We start from the raw sequence: 19,297 nt of genomic DNA, 5'->3' as shown, positions 1-19,297 counted from the left end.
ATGGCTTTCAAAAGCCATCGACCCTTCTGGTGTCAGACTTGCAGGGCTGTGTTTTGGGCTGTCTCATAAGCAAAGGAAGATCAGGGAGTTTCATAGGATATCTTGTTAAATGCGCATCCAAAACGCTTTGAACGTACTTGATATGCCAGCCAGTTCTGCTCTTATACTTATAGGCACTGAGCTTTGCAAGCATGCACGTGGATTAGTATGTACGCTTACTGTAATAAGTTGAGGTGTTGGGTGCCACCTCTTCTCACTCTCTGTATGCACAATCAGAAAAATAAAGTACTTCCAAGGAGCTGAGAAAAATTAAATGACCAATGATGTTTGTCACTGCCCTTCTTTGTTACAGTTAGACCAGTCTTTTTTTTCTAGAAGCATTACTTATGGGTTGTACCCTTATGTGGTAGAGGCAATTCACAATACTCTGTGTGTGTTTGTGTGTACCCACCCTGTGGGAAATTTTCAAAAGGGTGGAAAAGGTTTTGGCGTGACTGCTGCATGCTTTAATCTCCTCTGCTTCTTTGAGACCTTGCTGAAATGGAGTGTGTGTTACTAAGCTCAGTACATGGGAGCAACTGCTCCATCTAAAAAAGTGCTCCTTTGGCTTGGCAGCTGTGGTTGGTGTTTTGAATTGATATGAGGGGAGTATATGTGTGTCGAGGGAATAGTAGTTCTTCTGTGCCCTGAAGATATAAAAGCTGCTTCTGATATTGCTGTTGAATACACATTTTCACAAATGATCTCTCTAGTCTTCCCAGAACACCCTTTCTTGGGCTATGTGCTTAGGGATTTAAAAGTATTACTTACTGTGCCTGAAAGGAGATGTTTTTTATCTGCTCCAGACAGACCCAGTGGGCACTCTGGAGGATTTAACAAAACCAGCTTGTTTACCTCTTGTATGGCTTGAAGTGGTTTGCTCAGCTCTCTAGGAAGCCCTATTCAACCTCATTTAAATGTAGTAAACAAAAAGGGTCTCAAAATTGTGATTCAGCACTGTAACAAGATGCTGAGAGCTCCATTCTAAGCAGTGGAAGTGTATGGTTCCTAAGAGCTGGTCTAGAAATAGGATTCCCAGTTGTGAGGAGTGATTGGCCAGGGAAGCAGTTAAGACCCAGACAGCTTAGTCTTGTGTGTCAAATTGAAATGTGCATAAAGATGTGCTTTACATGTTGACGGTTCTCACTGAGGAGGGGAGGAAGCATAACACCACTATTACCCTGCTCACAGAGCTCTGAAGCGTCCAGCTCCTAGTGCTTTGTGTTCCTTTATGAAAGCAGTTGAGTTGCGTGACCCAGGGGCACTGAGGTCCTTGATGGCCTTCTGAGCTTGGCACTAGGCTGTTATGCTTTTCTCTAACGTGGGGCACCTTGTCCACATGTCCCAAACTACTTGCAATATTGTGGAGAATGGAAGTAACTGGTGGAAGAAACCTTTGTTGTGTTAAGTGTGAGCGTTGTTCTTGTGGTTGGGTTTGTTTTTTGTAGATTGGGGACAAAAATTGAGTGTGACTTGTCAACACTGATGCAAGGTGTGTGTGGAATGATACAGATGCTTTGGGGAAGCCTAGTGTGTTACCTGTTCTATGTTAGTAAAACTACATATTTATTAGCACTTGGGAGCTGCTAGGCATGTTCATCACTGATCTTTAGAGAGCACCTGATTTATGTCCTGGTTTTGCTAAATTTTCCTGTGTTTTTATTGCATGAAAACCAGAGATACATAGAAATGAATCGGATCAATTTGCTGTATTAAGCTATTTCAAGGAGGATAGTGACAAAGAGTACCCAGAGCCAAATCTTCCCTCTGACTGTCTGTAGTGAGTCACTAATTGCACACTGTGTATACTGACTAATAAAATATGTTGGCATAATACTGTTGTCCCATGTTGTAATTACAGAAGATAGATTCAGCTATTTCAAAATGACAGCAAGTGCCTGCACTCATCTATGTATGTGGAAGGAAGGGAACCTCAAATTAACTGAGACTGAAAAGAAATTCTTCAAAGGTAGCAAAATGCCTGGGAATCTGAAGGCTAGATTTTTTTTTTCAATATCTAAATTTATTGTGTAAACCTTTTTTAGCAAGTGCAATGGTGTGTTGAGTGTAGTTGGACATAGCCAGGAAGGTGTCCATATGCTCCTACAGTACCTGGAAACACAAGAACTAATGGCAGTCTTGATGATCTTTGGAAGGAATCAGTCGTTCTCAGCATGACTGCTTGTGGACTGGTGCTATTACCGTATTTGGCATAAACAGGCAGCAGAGACGAAGAGTAGTTTATAGAAACAGAGCTCCCTTCAGCAGAGGCCCTCTTTCCCACAGACAGTTGGATGAGTACACAAAGCAGAGGTCAAAGTTTGGTCCCATTAACTGAACATGTGTTTATGGCAATTTTTATTAATTTTTGCTTTCAAGAGAAGTGGTCCGAGTGCTGTGCTCAGTAACTAATAGTAGTATTTGTAGTATGATAGGCAAGAGTGATTGTTGTGAGGGCTGCTGGTCCATATGACCTATGCTGACCCCATGTAGGACTGGGAAACCCATTCCTGCTGTAGGGCTGCAAAACAAGCAAGGTGCTCTCTTGAGGTTCTGTGCCACCACCCGGAGCAGCTGGCCATGGCAGGCAGGGCAGGAAACTGGCTGGTGTCTCAAAATGGTTTGATCAGCCAGCATCTCTGGTTGTAACATCTGCTTTCTCATCTTTGTGGCGTTTTTTTAAGATGTGTGTAAAACCAGTGCACCTTATAAGGGAGCTAATTATACCCCAGACAGTGGCTGGTTTTTGTCTGCAGTAAGAGGGCGAGTGTTCCACCTGGCCAGCTGACTTCAAAATATTATTTTAAGGTTCCCTTCCTTCCTGAAGTGTTAGCTTGCCTGATAGAGGCTTAAAAATTTATTCACTTATATCTGCAAAGAATTTGAGTACAGCAGCAGGTTTATGGCTTTAATTTTATCATTAGCCTGGAGTTTAGAGAAGCGCAAACTCAGATGAAAGATCAGTTTTAAATTTCAGGTTGCTAATACTGTATTTTTCAGAGATCTCAGTAGTAGCAAATGGAGGTTTGCTATCTCACCAAAATCACTGGGACTATCTTAGGTGTGAAAAGGTTAAGTAAGCCCTGTGTACACATTCTACCAGTACCCAAAACTCAGGATAGAAATAGTAACATCTGCTTCCAGTTTGGGCCCATCAGTTTGTTCATGTGCCAGGAAGGAAGATCAGTAGTTGAAACAAGTGAGGAGGCTTTCCTATCTATACTCTAGGTCATGCCAAGTTTCAGACTCTTGACAGGTGTTCCTGGGCTCACATTAGCAAAGAATAGCAGTGATTTTTAAAGTAGATACTCAGCTGCATCAGCCTAATAGGGTTAAGACTGAGATCTGCTAATGGGATCAATAGGATCTTGCATGAACACAGAAAGAACTAAATGTGTTGATGAACTCTGACTACCTGTCAGCTATGTTAAATGTCAAAGGTATCGTAAATGCGTTTTATAGACTATCTCCTTGGGTGGTAAAACTTGTACAAGGCTTGATGCCTGACGGTGCGTGACAGTAACCCACAACTTGGGGGGTGTGGGGGTGTGTGGTGGGGAAGTACGAGCATTGTGGTCAGACTTTACTCCTGAATGCTTTGTGTTTTTGTAGGCTTTTTTTTTTTCTACTCTTTGTAGGATCTCTGTATTCCTTTAGGCAGATGAAATGTAAGGAAAGAATCTTCAGGAAAGACTTTGGTTGTGTAGGCCCTGCATGAAGACAGTGATTTCAAATCACTCTCTGCTAGTAAATTCCTAGCACTTCCAATCTCTTTTCAGTGTAGGTTCAGCAAAGTTATATAACTAGGCCTTCTTGGTGAAAACTTAAATCAGAGATGAAATACAAATTTTAGAATGGCATGCAGGAAAGCAAGAAATCTCCTCTTTGACATCCCTGTAGTAAGTCACCCTTTCTGTGCAGCTACTTTCTTCATGCCAGTACATTTCATTGCAGTTCACTGCTTGAATCCTCCTAGAAAGGACGTGTTCAGGGCACCCTTTTCTTCCTTTTTTTTTTTTTCCTTTTTTTCTTCCACTGTCAGACCAGTGTTGGCGATGCTGCTTGCAGATTAACATTTTTGCTGAGAAGTGGCACTATGAATGCTCTTTGGAGCTCACCAACATGTCCAAATTATTCTTTGTCTACAAACACAGACGATATGTCCTTTGATGTCTCCTGGTTTGCTGTGCGCTCCTTTGCATTGGACAGAGAGCCTGTCTTGCTGGCCTCACTGGACCGGAGAGGGATTGTCACGCAGAGCAGGAGAAATGGGAGCAGTGATCTCAGCCTGGAGAGAATCAGCCCACTGGAATTCCGGCTCCGCGTGCATGGCTGTGAGGACCACGACTTTGGGAACCACTACTGCGTAGTGACCCCATGGGTGCGATCTGCCACTGGTGTGTGGCAGCGGGAGCCAGACATCAAAGCTAAACCCATCTTTCTCTCTGTGAAAATGGATGGTAAGAGATTGCAACATGTTATGCAATATTTTAACACCTTGCTATGTCTTTCTGTGACAAATATTCCCCATGGCTTTTTTTAAAGAAAGGTGCCTCTGATCATCTCATTAGATTTTGTTATCCTTTTCCATTGTTTGCCACTTCTGATTTGAGATTCTGTAGACTGGGTAGGCCTGAACAGATTATACTCAAGACTAGAGTGTTCTCTTTCCTGATCATCTCTGGGTGATGTTTTGCATAACTGGTGTATCTTTCAACTAAGGCATAGTATTCTCTCCAAGTGTTAACCCTTCTGTTGCCTGCAGGAGGAAGCCTCGTTTTGCAGATGAGGCATGCTGAAGTAGAGTCACTTTGTGGTTAATATTAAAGCTGAGAACAGAAAGTCAGAGCTCTGACTCCTTCCTCCCTCTCCTAACCACAAGACGTGCTGCTCCCTGCACTTAATGCCTTGTCTGCTTTCCAGTCTGAGTTGCCAGTGTTGCTAGACTTCATGAGAGGAAGTTGCACCCTAGACGGTGCATTCAGCACGTATCTAAGGAGGAAAATTAATGCAGGAGGGGTTTTGAATGTTGCTTTCTTCTCAGTATTTCCAGGAAAGGTCATATTGGGAAGTTCCATGAACTTGAAAGGAATCAGAAGTTTTTGTTCTCCCTACTGTGCAAATAACTATAACTGTACTTTCCAAACTCCTTACAGTTTCTGACTCTGCCTTTTAACTGAGCAGTAAGTTCCTACAAATCAAATTTCTTGCTAGGTACCAACTTTGGAGGTTGATTAGACAGGGTTGTCAAGTGGCAGTGAATATACTGTATGAGTAGTTCTAATCAAGCAAAGCGTAAAGGAGACCAATCCTGGCCATTTGGAAGTATGTTACAAAGAGTGCAGCCACAGTCTGCCTCTGATGGGGAAACTTTGCAAGGCTTTTGTTTGGAGGAACAGGTAACAGAATACCACTTGGAACTCTCTGCTTTGCTGTCTCACTCCAAGGTTCCTCTGGTCCTTCCAGCCTCCCTGAGGCTTTGAAATGGTGGAGGAAGAATTAGGGTAAAGGGAGTCCAGTAAGAGACTAATTTTCCAAACCTCAAAAGGCAGAAATCAAGAAGAAAAATTAGTGTAATTTCCTTCTGAAATAATTAATTGCCCATGACTGAATAATGTGGGATCTTTCTCCTTTTTTAGGCAAGAACAAATAAAGGGGAACATCTGAATTTCTCTGTGATATCTAATGACTTTGCCTTCCTCTTTCAGTTCTGAATGCTTTCAAGTATCCCCTGTTGATTGGCATTGGTCTGGCCACTGTCATTGGACTCTTATCCTGCCTCATTGGCTACTGCAGCTCCCGTTGGTGCTGCAAGAAGGAAGTGCAGGAAACAAGACGAGAGCGTCGCCGGCTAATGTCGATGGAGATGGACTGAGTGTGGAGCCAGATACACTTGCATTTCAGGAGAGACTCACAGGGCTCTTGGACTGTGCTGAGACACTCGCTCACAGACCCAGACAAGACAGTGCATTTCCCCTCTGATTTCAGCCTGGACCTCAAGCTTCTCCTTGTTAAATGTCATGTCCTGAGAGCGTTCAGGCCGTATTTAGCAACTTGGAGTTCTACTTTTCCAGCAGCACTTTCTGCATAGGGATCATGTCCTTTTAATGTGCAAACTGTTGAGCATTCTTTCAGCAGGGCCCTGCGACAAAATTCACTAAGGTTTTTTTGGGGGTGGTTGGAGGGGAGGGGGGTCCCCCTCCTGTTTTTTTAAAAATATCCCTGTTTGAAAGCATGATGGGCAGGGTGATGGGTGGGCAAGGGACTGGTAGAAGGGTTAGACTTTCATTGTATTAACCAATCTACTTGTCCCCTCTACCCCCATCACGCCATCCTGCTCCCTTTCTCTGTCCACCTCAGTATCTCACAGACTTCTCTGTGTTGGACTGAAGGCTGGAGAAGGTTCCTCTGCTGGTGCCTCGTGAGACTATTCCAGAAAAGGATTGGTTTATGGTTGTCAGCATGCCTTCTCTTCCTTGGCTTTCAAAAGGTTTGCAGTTAACCCCAAAACAGAACTTGTCTGGGTGTCTTTGAGACACTTTTTAAAAACTTCTTTTTATTTTCTTTTCAGTGCTCAAAGCTCTTAGCTGTGGAGAATAGGGGCTAACTTGGCAACCCTGAGTAGTCAATCCTCAGGCAAGCATTTGTTGAATGTCTGCTTATGGCCACCTTCTCCCCCACCCTTCCATCTTCTTTTCTCCCCACTACAGCTGCTCACATTGTGCCTGAGACCCTGTTCTGCTTGTGGCAGGGGGCACATGGTGTCCAGGGGCAAGGCCCAGCCTTCTGCTGGCCTTGGCAGAGAGGTGGGAGACCTTGCTCCACTGGTGATGGTGTGACCTGGGTGAGGGGGGGAATGAGGTGGATCTTTGTATGCAGTTGGCCAATTGATCATGTTTAGAGAACACTTGCAAACTATGTATTACCAAATGCACAGGCCAGACTCCAATGCTGCTTCTGCCAGTCACTCAGTGATAACCCTTGAATGTGTAGGCAGAGTCTGAGATCTGCAGTAGCTGAAGTGCAGCTCAGGGTAGGAACAGGAGCAAGTCCAAGAGGGCAGCAAGAATCCTTCAGGTTCCAGTGATTCTGGTCCTGTGCATGGGCCTGCACCAGGGCTTTCCCCATGGGTTTGAGACCTATTCCTAGGTGCTATAGTATAGAAGTCCTGCTTTGGTCTTCCACATACACTGACCTGGCTCCTGAGTGGGAGCAGCTCCTTCTCCAGGCAGTTCTGTCTTCCCAGCACAGCTGGTGTTTTAAGCAATAAAAGTCAGAATTAAGGATACTGTGTATAAACAAACAAGGAAGTAAGACTGTACTGCAACCTGACATCATGGCCAGGGTTTGGCTTGCATCAAGAAGGGTGAGAAACGTAGAGCTGAGGCCAGGGCTCAATCCTTTCCAGATTTTTTTAAGATAAAAGAAGCTAAAGGAAAGCGCATCCATGGAAGGTAGCGGCTGTGGTGTGCTGTTGCTAATCTAGACATTTGTTATGTATTTGGTCTGCTTCATTAATAGCTCATCCCACTGCATATTCCAGGGGAGCTGCAGGTCTAGTATTTGTGCTATGAAGGCTTCATGTTGCATTAGTGTTTGTGGAACCTTGCACTCAACACTATCGCTATTCCAAAATCAGGATTGTTTTTGTAGTAAATTTTCTTTGCATGTTTTTTTTTTTCTTTTCCTGTCTTCCAGTGTGACCTTTGTTCTGAGGCTGACATGAGGATTTTTTTCTAGAAGGCTGCTCTGCTTCCTGCATGTGAACATACATGCAGTCACATATGTATACAAACATATGCATAGAGATGTCCAATGATTTTTGGAAGCTGAATATGAGACATCTTCAAAATGGACTTGATTTGCAGAGCTGGGCCTTGCAACTTGTTATTTGACTCTAAGACATTTCCTGTAGTGTTCCAAAACTGGGACACCTGAAACCTATACACCTCTGGAAGACTTCGTCCTGAACATTTGTAGCAGCTTTTCTTTCTGACCTGATGTGTTCCTTTCTGGAAGAGCTCTGAAAAGGCCTATGTTGCAGGCAGATGTGACTGCCTCTTCTGAGGAACAGGGCAGTAGCAGTCTCTAGCTTCTGCTGTGAAAGCCCAGAAATTTATAGCGATGCTTTCCAAAGGAAGGGAGTTGAGGAAGGGACTCACTCAGATATTACTTGGACAGCAAGAATTTTTCTTCCTCTTCTGTCTGTCTGCCGTAGTGAAACCTTGCTTTTTCTTTGGATGTTATGAAACACCTTTCTGATGTTTGGGGTGCTGGCTGTCCTTCCCACACTGATCTAGCAGCTTCTTTCCTGCATTAACATCCGCTTTCTTCAAGGAAGGCCTGTGGCATTGGGGCATCTTGGGAGGGGGTGGTAGCGGTGGTGAAGTTTGAAGCACAGCATCAGTCACTTTCTGTCCTTGCAGACTGACTCCTTGTTTATGTGCTCTTGGTTAAGTTTTAGGGAGAGAGGATCATGACTGTAATGCAATAAATAGGGAATGAATGAGCAGGGAACCGCCAGCTCTTCCCAAGCACACAACATAGCACACTTTCTCCCTGCTGGAAAAAAAACTCAGGGTTATTTTGGTCAGAGCTCTCTGCTCTGGTGAAAGGTCCCCATGTCCTTAGCTAATGCTGACCTTCCTTCATGGCCCATAACAAACCATCTTTGTCATTCCAAGTGAAGCAAATTTGCTGCTAGCTCATACTGCTGCCAGCCCCTTGGAAGGCAATGCTGCATCCCCTTCCACCCTGTATTTGCTGTAGTTGGAAGGCTAGAAGCTGAGGGGCTAGACTTACCCCCCAGGTTTCCTTCTACTGTGCCAATTTTGTATTATCCCCTTTTTTTAAAATAGAGTGGGAATCTTATCTCTAATGGAAAAAAAAAACACCCTAGGTCGCTTTTCATGTTTTTTATTATTATTATTTCCTCTGTGACCAGGGTTTGTGTGAGTGGAGGTGTGTGTGCATCTGGTTGTGCATTAAACCTGCTGCAGAGTATCAGGAGAGTAAGCTGCCTGAGATGCAGTGCAAGCATCCATATGCTCCTTGTTGCAACCTGTGGTATTGTCAAAGTATCCTAAGGGCTCATGCTGATCTTCCTCTGTTTGCATTGCCACATCTCCTGGTTAAGCTGGTGAATTCCTCCAGGCACTTGCAATTTGATCCAGGACAAGCTTGAACATCAAATAGCAGAAGGGCAAGATATTTTCTTTTGTTTTAATTTCAGAGTTACAAAATAAAGTGTTTGGCACGATTCTGGAATGCAGGTACCGAATAGTTCTAACAATGCTGTGTAAAATGTTTCTTTTTATGTTTGAAATAAAAAGCGAGCCTTTTTGATTATGTCTGTGCTGTGGGTCTGGATGTTTGAGCTATGGGCAGTTCTTTCCTTGTACCTTGCACGTATACAGACACTATCATTGAGGCAAGGGTGTCAAATGTAAACCTTACAGTCCTGTTTCCAGTGCTACTTATCCTGTAAAATAATCATGAGCACTATTTTACAGTGAGTTTTAAATATTTGCCTAGATTTGTGTGATGAATTGGGGAATGTAATTGTTTTTCAAATCTATCCTCTTTCTACCCCACTGTTAGTCAACCTTTTTGTTGGTGGAGTTTCCTTTTGATTTCCTAGGGCTAGGAGTCATAGTTAGGAGTGTGTGTTCAATATCTGCTGTAAAACCTGTGCAATAGATGTTGAGTAGTCTTTGAACCCTTCCTGAGGCTTCTCATTCCAAGGTACCAGGAGGAAAATCAGTAGTGTTGGAAGTAAACTTCCTGCTTACTTTGCCAATGGCTGAATTTAGGATCCCCACCCCCACCCCCACCCCCGCCAGCTACAATGTAAGGACACCACGATAGTACTGTAAGGAGGTGACTTGCTTTCTAACACAAAGTTGCTTGAGGTTGAAGTGGTTTTGGGAGGCCAAGACAGGCTTTGGCAAGGTTGGTTTGCATTCAAACTGGTACATACTCTGTCAGAGATGGCTGCAGTGCAGGCCAGTTGACAGCTAACTGTGTACCTTTGGCTTCTTTCAAGATGGTGGTGTTGCAGCTGGCATGGTAGGGTGCACTTGCAGGAGGCTGTGAGGTAGCACCAAGCTGTAAGTTCTTAAGGAGTGACAGAGACCATCAGCTGAGATAGAGAAATATCATTCATTGTTTCTGATCCCTCAGCAGAGCCTTTGTCAGCTGCAGATGTTTAACACATACATACCCGTGAGTAATGAGTGGCACTCTTGTGGGACAGCAGCTGTTGGGCTCTAGCTGTGCAGGTTACAGTGTACTGGTAAGTTTGGATTAGCTTTATGAAGTCCTCTTGCCTCCCCCACCCCCTGGGGTGACCTGGATCTTAATACAGTTCTTGAAAGCATGCTAGGATTTTATCATAAGAGAGCCAAAACTTGAAGTCTGAAGATCAAGGGGGCATACTTGCAAGTAACTGCCTGAGCGTTGCAGCAAATGATGTGAGTTACCAAGTGTCCAGTGTCACCTTGTATCTGCTGTAGGTTCAGTTCAGCTGCCTGCCTATAGAGGTACCTGGCTGCCTAGTGTCATAAGAGATAGCCTAAAAACCACTTCTGTGCCAGAACCTGGGTGTTTCGTTGCTTCTGTAGCATCGGGTTCAGGCAACGTGCTTGGCTGTACTTGGTCCACAGCAGAGCCCAGACCAGTCCTAAAACCTCCACTGGGCTGAAGCTGACTGGGGTCAAGTGACATGAATGAGAAGACCTGCCTCCTTTTAGTCATGTGAAGGTGAAGCTGGTAATGCAAATCTTCCAAGGAAATGTGTGGCTTTTGCCTTTTCAGTGGGACTTTCTACATTTCTATGATTGCAGGGGGCTGAGCTCTGCACAGCAGGTATCAGGAGAGATGGTGTTTCAAGAAAGAACCTTTAGCAAGATCCAAGCTGTGGGATGTGCTAACTGAACAAAAAGCTACTGCTCATTCGTGTGCAAGGTAATTACACCTTAAATACAGCATAGAGCCTTCTATCACTTTATTATTCTATCACTTCTATCACTTGGTTATTACTGAGGAAAATGGCATTAGGCCATAGCCAGATGATTGAAACTGGGAGCTCCAGGGGAATGCCTGAGTTATTGAGGAAGCCAGGTTCTGTGGATTTCCAGGTCCCTCAGAAGAGCTGCCACAAAGACAGGCTGTTCTTCTCTCCCTGGCAGCCAAATTGCATTCCACAAAGTACCAGAAATGTAAGTGCATGTCTGCTTCCACCTCTGCCAAGGGTGTAGAAAGGCAGGACTTTCCAAAGCAGACTTTGTGAAAGCAAGTTAGTATTATAGCATACTTTGTTCATGTGGGATTTTATAAACTCCAGCATGTACTGGAGCCTTAGTCTAGACCACAGGCTTAGGCTCAGTGCACCTCTGCTGGCTTTAAAAGTGAATAATGACACTTCAGTTAGATGGACGTGAAGTTCTATCTCTTGTTGCGAACTTAACCTGGATCGTGCCTTCTAGTTCCTTTTTTGTATGATCCTGCCAATGATTTGCATAGTGAACACATGGCAAGGAGTCTCAAAGATACTAAGTTCCCAAAAGTTTCTTAAAGGGTGGGGATAGAGAGAGAAGGGAGGATGCTTCCAGAGCTCCTCCAGCAGAGCTAGCAATATGAACATACCAGTTATTGGGCATCCAAGAACCCACAGAGATGTTTGAGAGGGCAGGAGTGGTGTTGCCTTTGTGGCTCTTATTGTCCCTGTGCCAACTTCAGCTCTACAAAGGTCTTGGGCATGGTGTGCAGTGGCTGGGATGTTAGGGGTATGGTAAACAGGGACAATAGCCATACTGCTTAGCACCTGCCTGGATATATGAAAGCTGTATGTGGCTACAGCCAGATGCAGATTCTGAATGCAAGTACAGCAGTACTAACCTCCCCTTTGGTGTTGAGGTGCATCCTCTTTCTTTCTGTTCCCAACCTTGTTTGCTCATTTCCTCCATGTTTTGTTTCCTTTGCCTCCCCTCTTTCATTTCCCATTCTTTCCTTCAGGAGTCTTTTTGGCTTTGCCATCTAGACTGATGTTTGTCTCTGCATTTCTAAAGCACCATGCTCTTTTGTGTTCATCTCTCTGAGGGAGAGCAGGGATATGTTGTTATGGTGCATCCTTGAGTCATCTGCTGAGAGCTCAAGCCGCAGAACTCCAGCCCAGTGCCCACTACAGATCATCTGCAAGGCTGGCACCACGCACACATGCACACAACTGTTCTGTAGTCTCTTTCCTCGTGAGGACTCCAGACAACATGCAAGGAAAATAAGCATCTCTGATGGGGAAAAGACTCCACAGACATTCAGATTCCTTTTGCCAAAGCAGAAGGAACAGATTTTCTTTCTAAATAAGATGGGTTTGGCCTGCTCTTTCCTGAGCAGCTGCTTGCTATCATAACACAAATGCTGCTCAGTGTCTGTGAGTTCCAGGCAAGCCACCACTGTGCTGAGCATTGTACCTAGTATGAAGCAAAGTCATGTCTCAAGGTGTAACTATGGTGGGATTCATCTTCGGCACCCAGACTAGCCACCCTGGACTTGAGAAACAGATACCTAAAGAATGCAATTTATCTGACCTACTTGAGATATGCATTTTAGAATAAGGAGAACCTGAAGGTGTACCCATTTCTTACTATTAGCTGTAAAGAAAAGCACAGCTCACCTAAGGCATGAATGTGTGAAAGTATTGGCCAGGCAGGCAGGGGCTGAGAGAAATGAGGTAATGGCAGCTCCCTCTAGTGATGGGCGAGGGGAGGAGGGAGGAAGCCACAACGGATAGCCGTAGTCATTATTCAACCAAGAGACACATGATGAGCCCTCAAGATCTCTGTAAGAGCCATTCTCTCATAACTTATGTTTTTTGTGAAAACGGTTCTAGGATGGATTTTAATCTCGATTTTATTACTTGTATAGCATCGCTGCCTTTGCATAAGAATAGTCTTTGGATTACAGTTATCAGGACAGATCTAATCCACTCTAATTGTGGTTTATATCCTTGTACAGGCTCCTAGTCTTCAGCCATGCACCTTTCCCGCCGTATGACTACTGGAGTCATCTGAGTCTCATGCTGAGCTCCCTGGTGTGTTATCCAGAATGTCCAGTCCCTCTGAAGCTGTCTCTTCTAAGTAACTGTACCAATAGTGAGTGACCAGGCTTCTTGAAGTATTTATTTAGAGCAAAATCATTGCCATAAAATTAATCTTCCAGCAATGAAAAGGATAATATGTCTTTCTACTTTATCAGGTGTTTTGCCACCTTCTACAGGAACAGACCTTCCCAGCTCTTTTCTGTTGCTGCCTGCTCTCTTCACCCCAGCACCCCAGCCTCTTCTCTTAGCTTAGAAAGGTCCATCTGTGTTTTAGGGAGGGCCCCTTCAGGCGCTGAGCTCTGAGGGCCCAGCCTGGCATAAGTATACATTTTCTTTAGAAATAAGATGTTAAGGTCCTTTTGAAGCTGATGGCTTTTCCTGTGGCCTTTCAGGTGCATGCTGAGGTGTCCTTGCCTGGTGCCATTATCTTTTTCTCTCTCTCTCTTCCTTTCTGTCTCCCACAGTCTCCTGCATTCATCCAGAAAGGTCTTTTGTAAGTCACTATTCATTAAATTCCCCTTCCTCAACCTGATTGTAGACAATGTTAACAATGTGGCTCTGAGGACCCTTGGGTATGGCTTTGCTGTGTTTAGACCCTCCCTACCTTCTGTCAGTGGTGGTGGCAGTATGTTGTCTGAGTGTCACTTCTTCCCAGGTTGACTGAGACTCATGTTTCAGTGGTGAGAGATGTTCTCCAAGTCTTGGGGTCTTGCATGGAAGGTGCCGCAGGCTCTTAGGTGGAAGGTGTCAGGCAAAAGTAAGATAACTGCTTCTGTGTTACAGTACTGGGTGCATCCTTTATCAAGCCCTTCAGTGGCAACACTGAAGGAGTTGCTTACACACTGAGACTGACAATCTGAGCACAAAGAAGTGAAATCTAATTTGTACATTTGCAACTCTTCCTGACATCTCTGTTTAATCAAGGCTGTGCACCCCACAGGCTTTCCCTGGGGTTCACTGCAGCTCCTGCCTTTTGTTTGAAGAAAATTTGTTTGGCTTAGGGTAAATATAACTCAGTCTTTCTGTGACTATTGCCAAGACATTCTCCTTTAGCATGAATGGAGGATACCAGCAGCAACAGCATCAGTACACCGTGTTCTGCTGATCTGCTCTTGGGATGCTTGTGCAGCAATGAGGGCAACATGGGGTGGTGTTGTCCAGAGTGCTTTACCCAAATGATGCTGAGGAGGGTGAAGCGGTTCTGGCAGGAACAGAACATCTACTGCATGGCCAGGTACAGCTGTCTAGCAGCTAAACACATCCAGACCACGAAGCAGCATGTTAATGCTACACTTTTGAGTCAAGGTCCCACCCTGGCAACCCCTCAGGCCCCAAGCTGAATTTCTTTGTACAGCTGCATATATTACTTGGAGTGAAGCTTTATAGTCACAGATGAAGGATGCTTTAGGTGTTTCAAAAAGAACTGAAGTTGGAAGTTCTGGGATTTTAAAAAGGCTGCTCTGGCTCTGAGGTTAGATGTTGTGAAACTGATGCTTTTCCCATGATCTCAGAGGAGTGGGAAAGAGGGAGTTGATTTGGGTAGATGAGCAAAGGCTTTGATGATAGGTGAGCTCTAAGTGTAGTTCTGCCATTGCTACCTTGCTTTATCACTTCAGGAGCATAGCCATGTGTCACTCCCATGTTCTTCATTGTGCCAGAGTGGGTGGCCACACTCTGCCTGTGTGGACAGACCCTTAGTGTCCTGGGTGGTAAGGTGGGACTTTGTCTGTGTAGGTGGCGGGGTTTCCCTGAATAGCCCTTGTGCTCCTCTGTGGGACTTACAGCCTCTCCCTCTTCAGTGCCAGCCCCACAGTTGCCTGCCTATGGCTCCCAGATGCTGCGCTCACTGCATCTGATACAGGGAGGGGAAAAATCCATGTGCTTTCAGATTCACACGCTGCCATCAGAGGGAGGCACGTGCTTCCTGAAGGGCCTTGGAGACCCTCTGCCAATCTCTAGGAGTGGGAAACACATATTCTGTGCGTATTCCATTCAGGCCTGTTAGGAGAGCAGCTCCCTGCTGCAGCCACTGGTGCAGTGGGTTTTTGTGGCTGGAGTTGTCATTTTTCCCAGCTTAGATGTATTTAACAATTGGCTGCAGCAATGGCTGTTTAATTCCCTTGCTAACATTTCCAGGGCAGCTGTTTAATTTTTTTTTTTTAAACCCTCTTGCTTTTGGAAATCCTGTAATCGAATCCAAGCCCTGTCAATCTAATTAGTTTTGAAGTACAGCTTCTCCATAACTTAGAGACCTAAATAAGCAGCTTAATATTAAAACCTAGCTTCTCTCCCAACATGTAATAATGTTTTCTATTCCCCCACAGAAGTTCCTACTGAACAACAGCCCACTGCGATTGCTCTCCCTCTTTCCCTCTCTTAACCTCTCTCCTCTCCAACCTGGCCTCTGCCCTCGCTGTATCCATCAGGAACTGAAACGACCAGGCGCAACCTTCTGCTGCTCTACTTCAATCTTTCATGATGCTGCTTGCTTAAAAGATGCTGATGCTGCTTTGAATGCCAGAGTGGAGAGGTCTGTGGCAGTGCATAGCAGCTCCTGGTGCCGGGCAGAGGGGCTGCGCTTGCAGACTGCATGGTGATGTGATCGGCCCCGTGTATGCTGCAGGGATTGTCAGGATTTATGGAGGGTGGGCTGTACCACCTTGGAGCCGAGCCCCGCAGTCAGAGGAGGGTGACCTATGTGGTGCAGGAAAGGGTAGCTGCTGAGCAGTGCCTCTTTGCTGAGGTGTTGCACGTGCTGGCTTGTTCCTGGGGTGCTGCAAGGAGCTGGCAGGGAGGAGAGGAATTGGCTCCTTTGGTGCAGCATTCTGCCTTGTTCCCAGCAGCAGATTGTGCCCCTGAGCTTTCTGCCACCTGCAGCAAACGTGAGATGTCCAGGAGATCTATGTCAGAAATGCACTGTCGGCCCAGATCTCAAAGACTGATGGAGCTATGGCTATAGAGGAGTGAGGCTTTTCAGCCCTTTTGGGTGGTGGGTAGATTTAAAAAGAAAAGGGGGGGAGGGGCTAAAAAGCACTTTTTATTAGCATAAGATATCTAAGGTGCAGGTTCTACTTATGTCCTGTTGGCAGAGCAGGTTCAGAACAAGCATGTTTGTCCGCTGCTGCAGCAGTGGAGCAGGAATAACCCATCCCACTTTCCTGAAGGATTTTGGTGTTCCTGTAGTGCTCTGCCCAATCTTTTTTGTGTTTGACTTTTTACAGTAGAAATGATGGCGCGAATGAGAGCAAACACCAGTTCACCAAAAAAGAGCTTGTGGGCATTTTCCTATTAGGCCAGACCTGGCTGCTCATTATTGAGAGTGGTCAGAGTCCTAGAAAGGTGCAATTGCACAGGACAGGTGCTTCTCTGCTTCCCAGCCTTAGATTTCAGTTGCCTTTTTGTTTCTAATTGTTTGTTTCAGTTCCTATAGCAATGATACTTTGTGTTTTGGTGCAAAAGAATTGCAACAGCCTTTCTGTGCTGCTGTGGGGCCCAAGACACGTAGGACTTGAGTAACCAAAGAAGTCCTTCCCACCACCATGACAAAAGGTTGCCATTTTCTTCTCCTTTTCTAGACTTCCCCCTGTTTTTGTGGCTGTCTGGTTTCTCTGGGACTGGCGGGTGGTTTGGTTCCGCAGCACGTCAGTGGGGAGATCTTTATCCACTGATTTTGTTCATCTCCAACAGCCCAAGGTGAAAGTCCATGTAGTTGCGAGGCGAGCTCCCAACGAAGCAAGCCTGGCTCCAGCAGGAGCTGGAGAATTTGGGCATTTGTGCTCCGTCAGGAGGTTTCTGCCCACAAGAACATGCCCTGGGGACTGCGGCTGAGCTGGCTGGCCTTGGGGAAGCCAGGCAGCCGGCTGACTCCTGCTCCATAATTGGGGGAAGTAACCAGCTGCCTTTGATGTCTGAGCTGGGCTGAGAAAATCTGACAGCAGACTTCAAAGTCTGTTGCGCCAGCTCCCCTGATTATCTGTAGGCTTCTGGCATGTCCCCCAAGATTGCCAGATTATCCCAGCTAATGCTATGTTCTTCCCTACGTCCTCCACCCTGCCTGGTGCCAGCCCCTCACTTTCAAGGCTGCAACTTCCATCCCTCTCTTTCTCTCCTCCTGCCCCTCCCCAGTCACTGTGAGGATGTGGCAATGGCATTTCTGGGTGAGGGACACCTCTGCTGAGATCTGTGAAGCAAAGGAGGCGTTTTTGGAGACCTTGCCTATAACCTGCACCCCCGCGCTGTATTCCCCCTCCCTGTTTGATCGCAAGAGCAGCCTGAAATGCAGGGAGCATATTGTCACTGCCCTTTGCAAGGCACCAAGGTGTTTATAGCCAAGGAGGCACTGTGTGCCTTTCCCCCCAAAAAGCCTTTGGGGAGCAGGGCTCCCATCCATGCTGCTCCAGGGAATGTCATGCAAGGAGGAGAGGGCTGTGTTGTCCTTGCTCCCTCAGGCCTCTGCTGGGACATAGCTGCCTCAAATTAGTCTCTAGCTCCCTCACCACCTGTGCCTCAGTGCTTGGGGAGCCCCAGGGTGCTCGTCTGTGTCAGTAGAGATGTGGAGGACAGGTCACTGCTGAGGGGTGGCTTGGGTGGGGATGAGGAGGTGGCAGAGCTATGGGGCTAAGCAGAGGGCCCAGAGCTCACACTCCTCCTGGAACAGCTTGTTTTCACCTGGGATGTTGCACAGTGATGCCAAAAGCTCATGGGGGAGCTGGGGTTTGGGTTTTTTTGTTTGTTTTTTTTTTTCCTCTTAGAGGAATCAGCCTCAGCAGCTGAAAACCCTTCCTGTGCAAAGCCAGATTTTCCTAAGAGATGGGTTGAGGTCTGGATTTCTTTTGAAATTGAGGTTTGTTGCTACTCCTCAGGAGGCAGGGTATACTGTGTCCTTTGCTACAATGGGTGGAAGTCAGCAAAGAGAGTGGCAGCTGTGGGTAAAGGAGACTGATCTGGTTTCTAATGGCAATGCTGTCTTTTTAAAGGATTCTCTGATCCTCTTCCTTTACCCGGCCTTGTGTGGTTAATAGCCCTGCTGTATGTCTGGTTGCACTGATTTCCCAGGGAGGAAGAGAATAAGTTTTTTAGACTGTGCAGTCCAAGGAAGAGGGAGCTGTTGGTTTTGTCCACAGAGGAGCATCATTGCTGCTGATAGGGCTGGGCCAGGCAGTCCTATTCTCCCCGGATTCTCTATTGCAAATGTAAACAGCGACTCATGCATCATTAGAGTTGCAGGCTTGGAGTTAAACTGTCCCCGTGTGTACATTTATCTGCACACTGACTGTTGGAAGCTCACTGAGGTTGAACTCCAAGTTTCCTTTCTACTTACTCTGTTGCTGTGCTGTAGCAGAGATGCTTTTCCCTCCTCCAAAGTGGTAAGGGGGTTGGCTTACTGTGAGCAGGATCATTCCCTGGGCACTGCTGGCAGCAGGTTGCTCTTGGAAAGCAAACCTCTTCTTTCCTTGCTTCTGAGATGGGAGGATTTCCTGCTGCAGCAGGGAATGGAAGCCTATGACACAGTTATGGCTATGTGTGCAGTCGTGTCCTACTGCCATGAGACATGGGTCGTCCTCACCAATAGGTGTGCTGGGGCACTCCACCACTTGCCAGCCTCTGCTGTATCTGCTCACCTCCTCTGAGGAGCCAGTGCATGGGTTTCAGCCCTGCATAGCACCCTCTTCCCCCAAAACAGGTGCTACTCCTTTGCTCCATTTCATTGCAGTGAGGGTGGGTGGCAGGGGACAGGTGACATCCTGCAGGGAGACCTCTGCCTGCTGTGATAGCCCATCCTTCCAGCCTGGATTTGGCTCTCTGGCAACCTGTGTGGTGCTATGGGAGCTGCACATGGAGGCTAACAAGAAGCTGGCTAATGGAGGTGGGAGCCTTGCAGTGAGGAGTCTCTGCGCCCATCTCCTGGCCCTGCAAGCTGTCATATGAATCAGTTTAATAAATGGGGAAAGGAGAGACCTCATGTTTGTTTTGGTTCGTTACATGAGTCTCATTCCTTCTAGGAGTCCTGTGGGATCAAGCAAAAAGACTTGTTTTATGGTTGGTTTTTCCTTACGAGTCCCTGAGCTGATTTAGCTGTTCAGTCGATACCCTGGCAGCATGGCTCAGTGGTAAATGCTTTGTGCCACCATCCTTCCTACAAGGTGGTGGGAAGAAAGA

At 46.0% G+C, this 19,297-nt stretch overlaps 1 protein-coding gene across 1 annotated transcript in view; it reads left to right on the top strand.

Annotated features, from left to right (window-relative positions):
- Positions 1-9,387, top strand: part of PTGFRN (prostaglandin F2 receptor inhibitor) — a 72,459-nt gene extending 63,072 nt beyond the window's left edge. Inside the window, exons 8-9 of the mRNA XM_075102906.1 lie at positions 4,194-4,499; positions 5,748-9,387. Coding sequence (XP_074959007.1) covers positions 4,194-4,499; positions 5,748-5,914 — 473 coding nt within the window. The 3' untranslated portion in view covers positions 5,915-9,387. The remainder of the gene's footprint in view (positions 1-4,193; positions 4,500-5,747) is intronic.
- The last annotated feature ends 9,910 nt before the right edge of the window (positions 9,388-19,297 follow it).

The sequence above is a fragment of the Phalacrocorax aristotelis genome, chromosome 1, assembly GCF_949628215.1.
Source record: "Phalacrocorax aristotelis chromosome 1, bGulAri2.1, whole genome shotgun sequence".
NCBI classification, from domain to species: Eukaryota; Metazoa; Chordata; class Aves; order Suliformes; family Phalacrocoracidae; genus Phalacrocorax; species Phalacrocorax aristotelis.
Note: the sequence above shows the minus strand (reverse complement) of the source record. Positions and strands in the feature narration are given on the sequence as shown.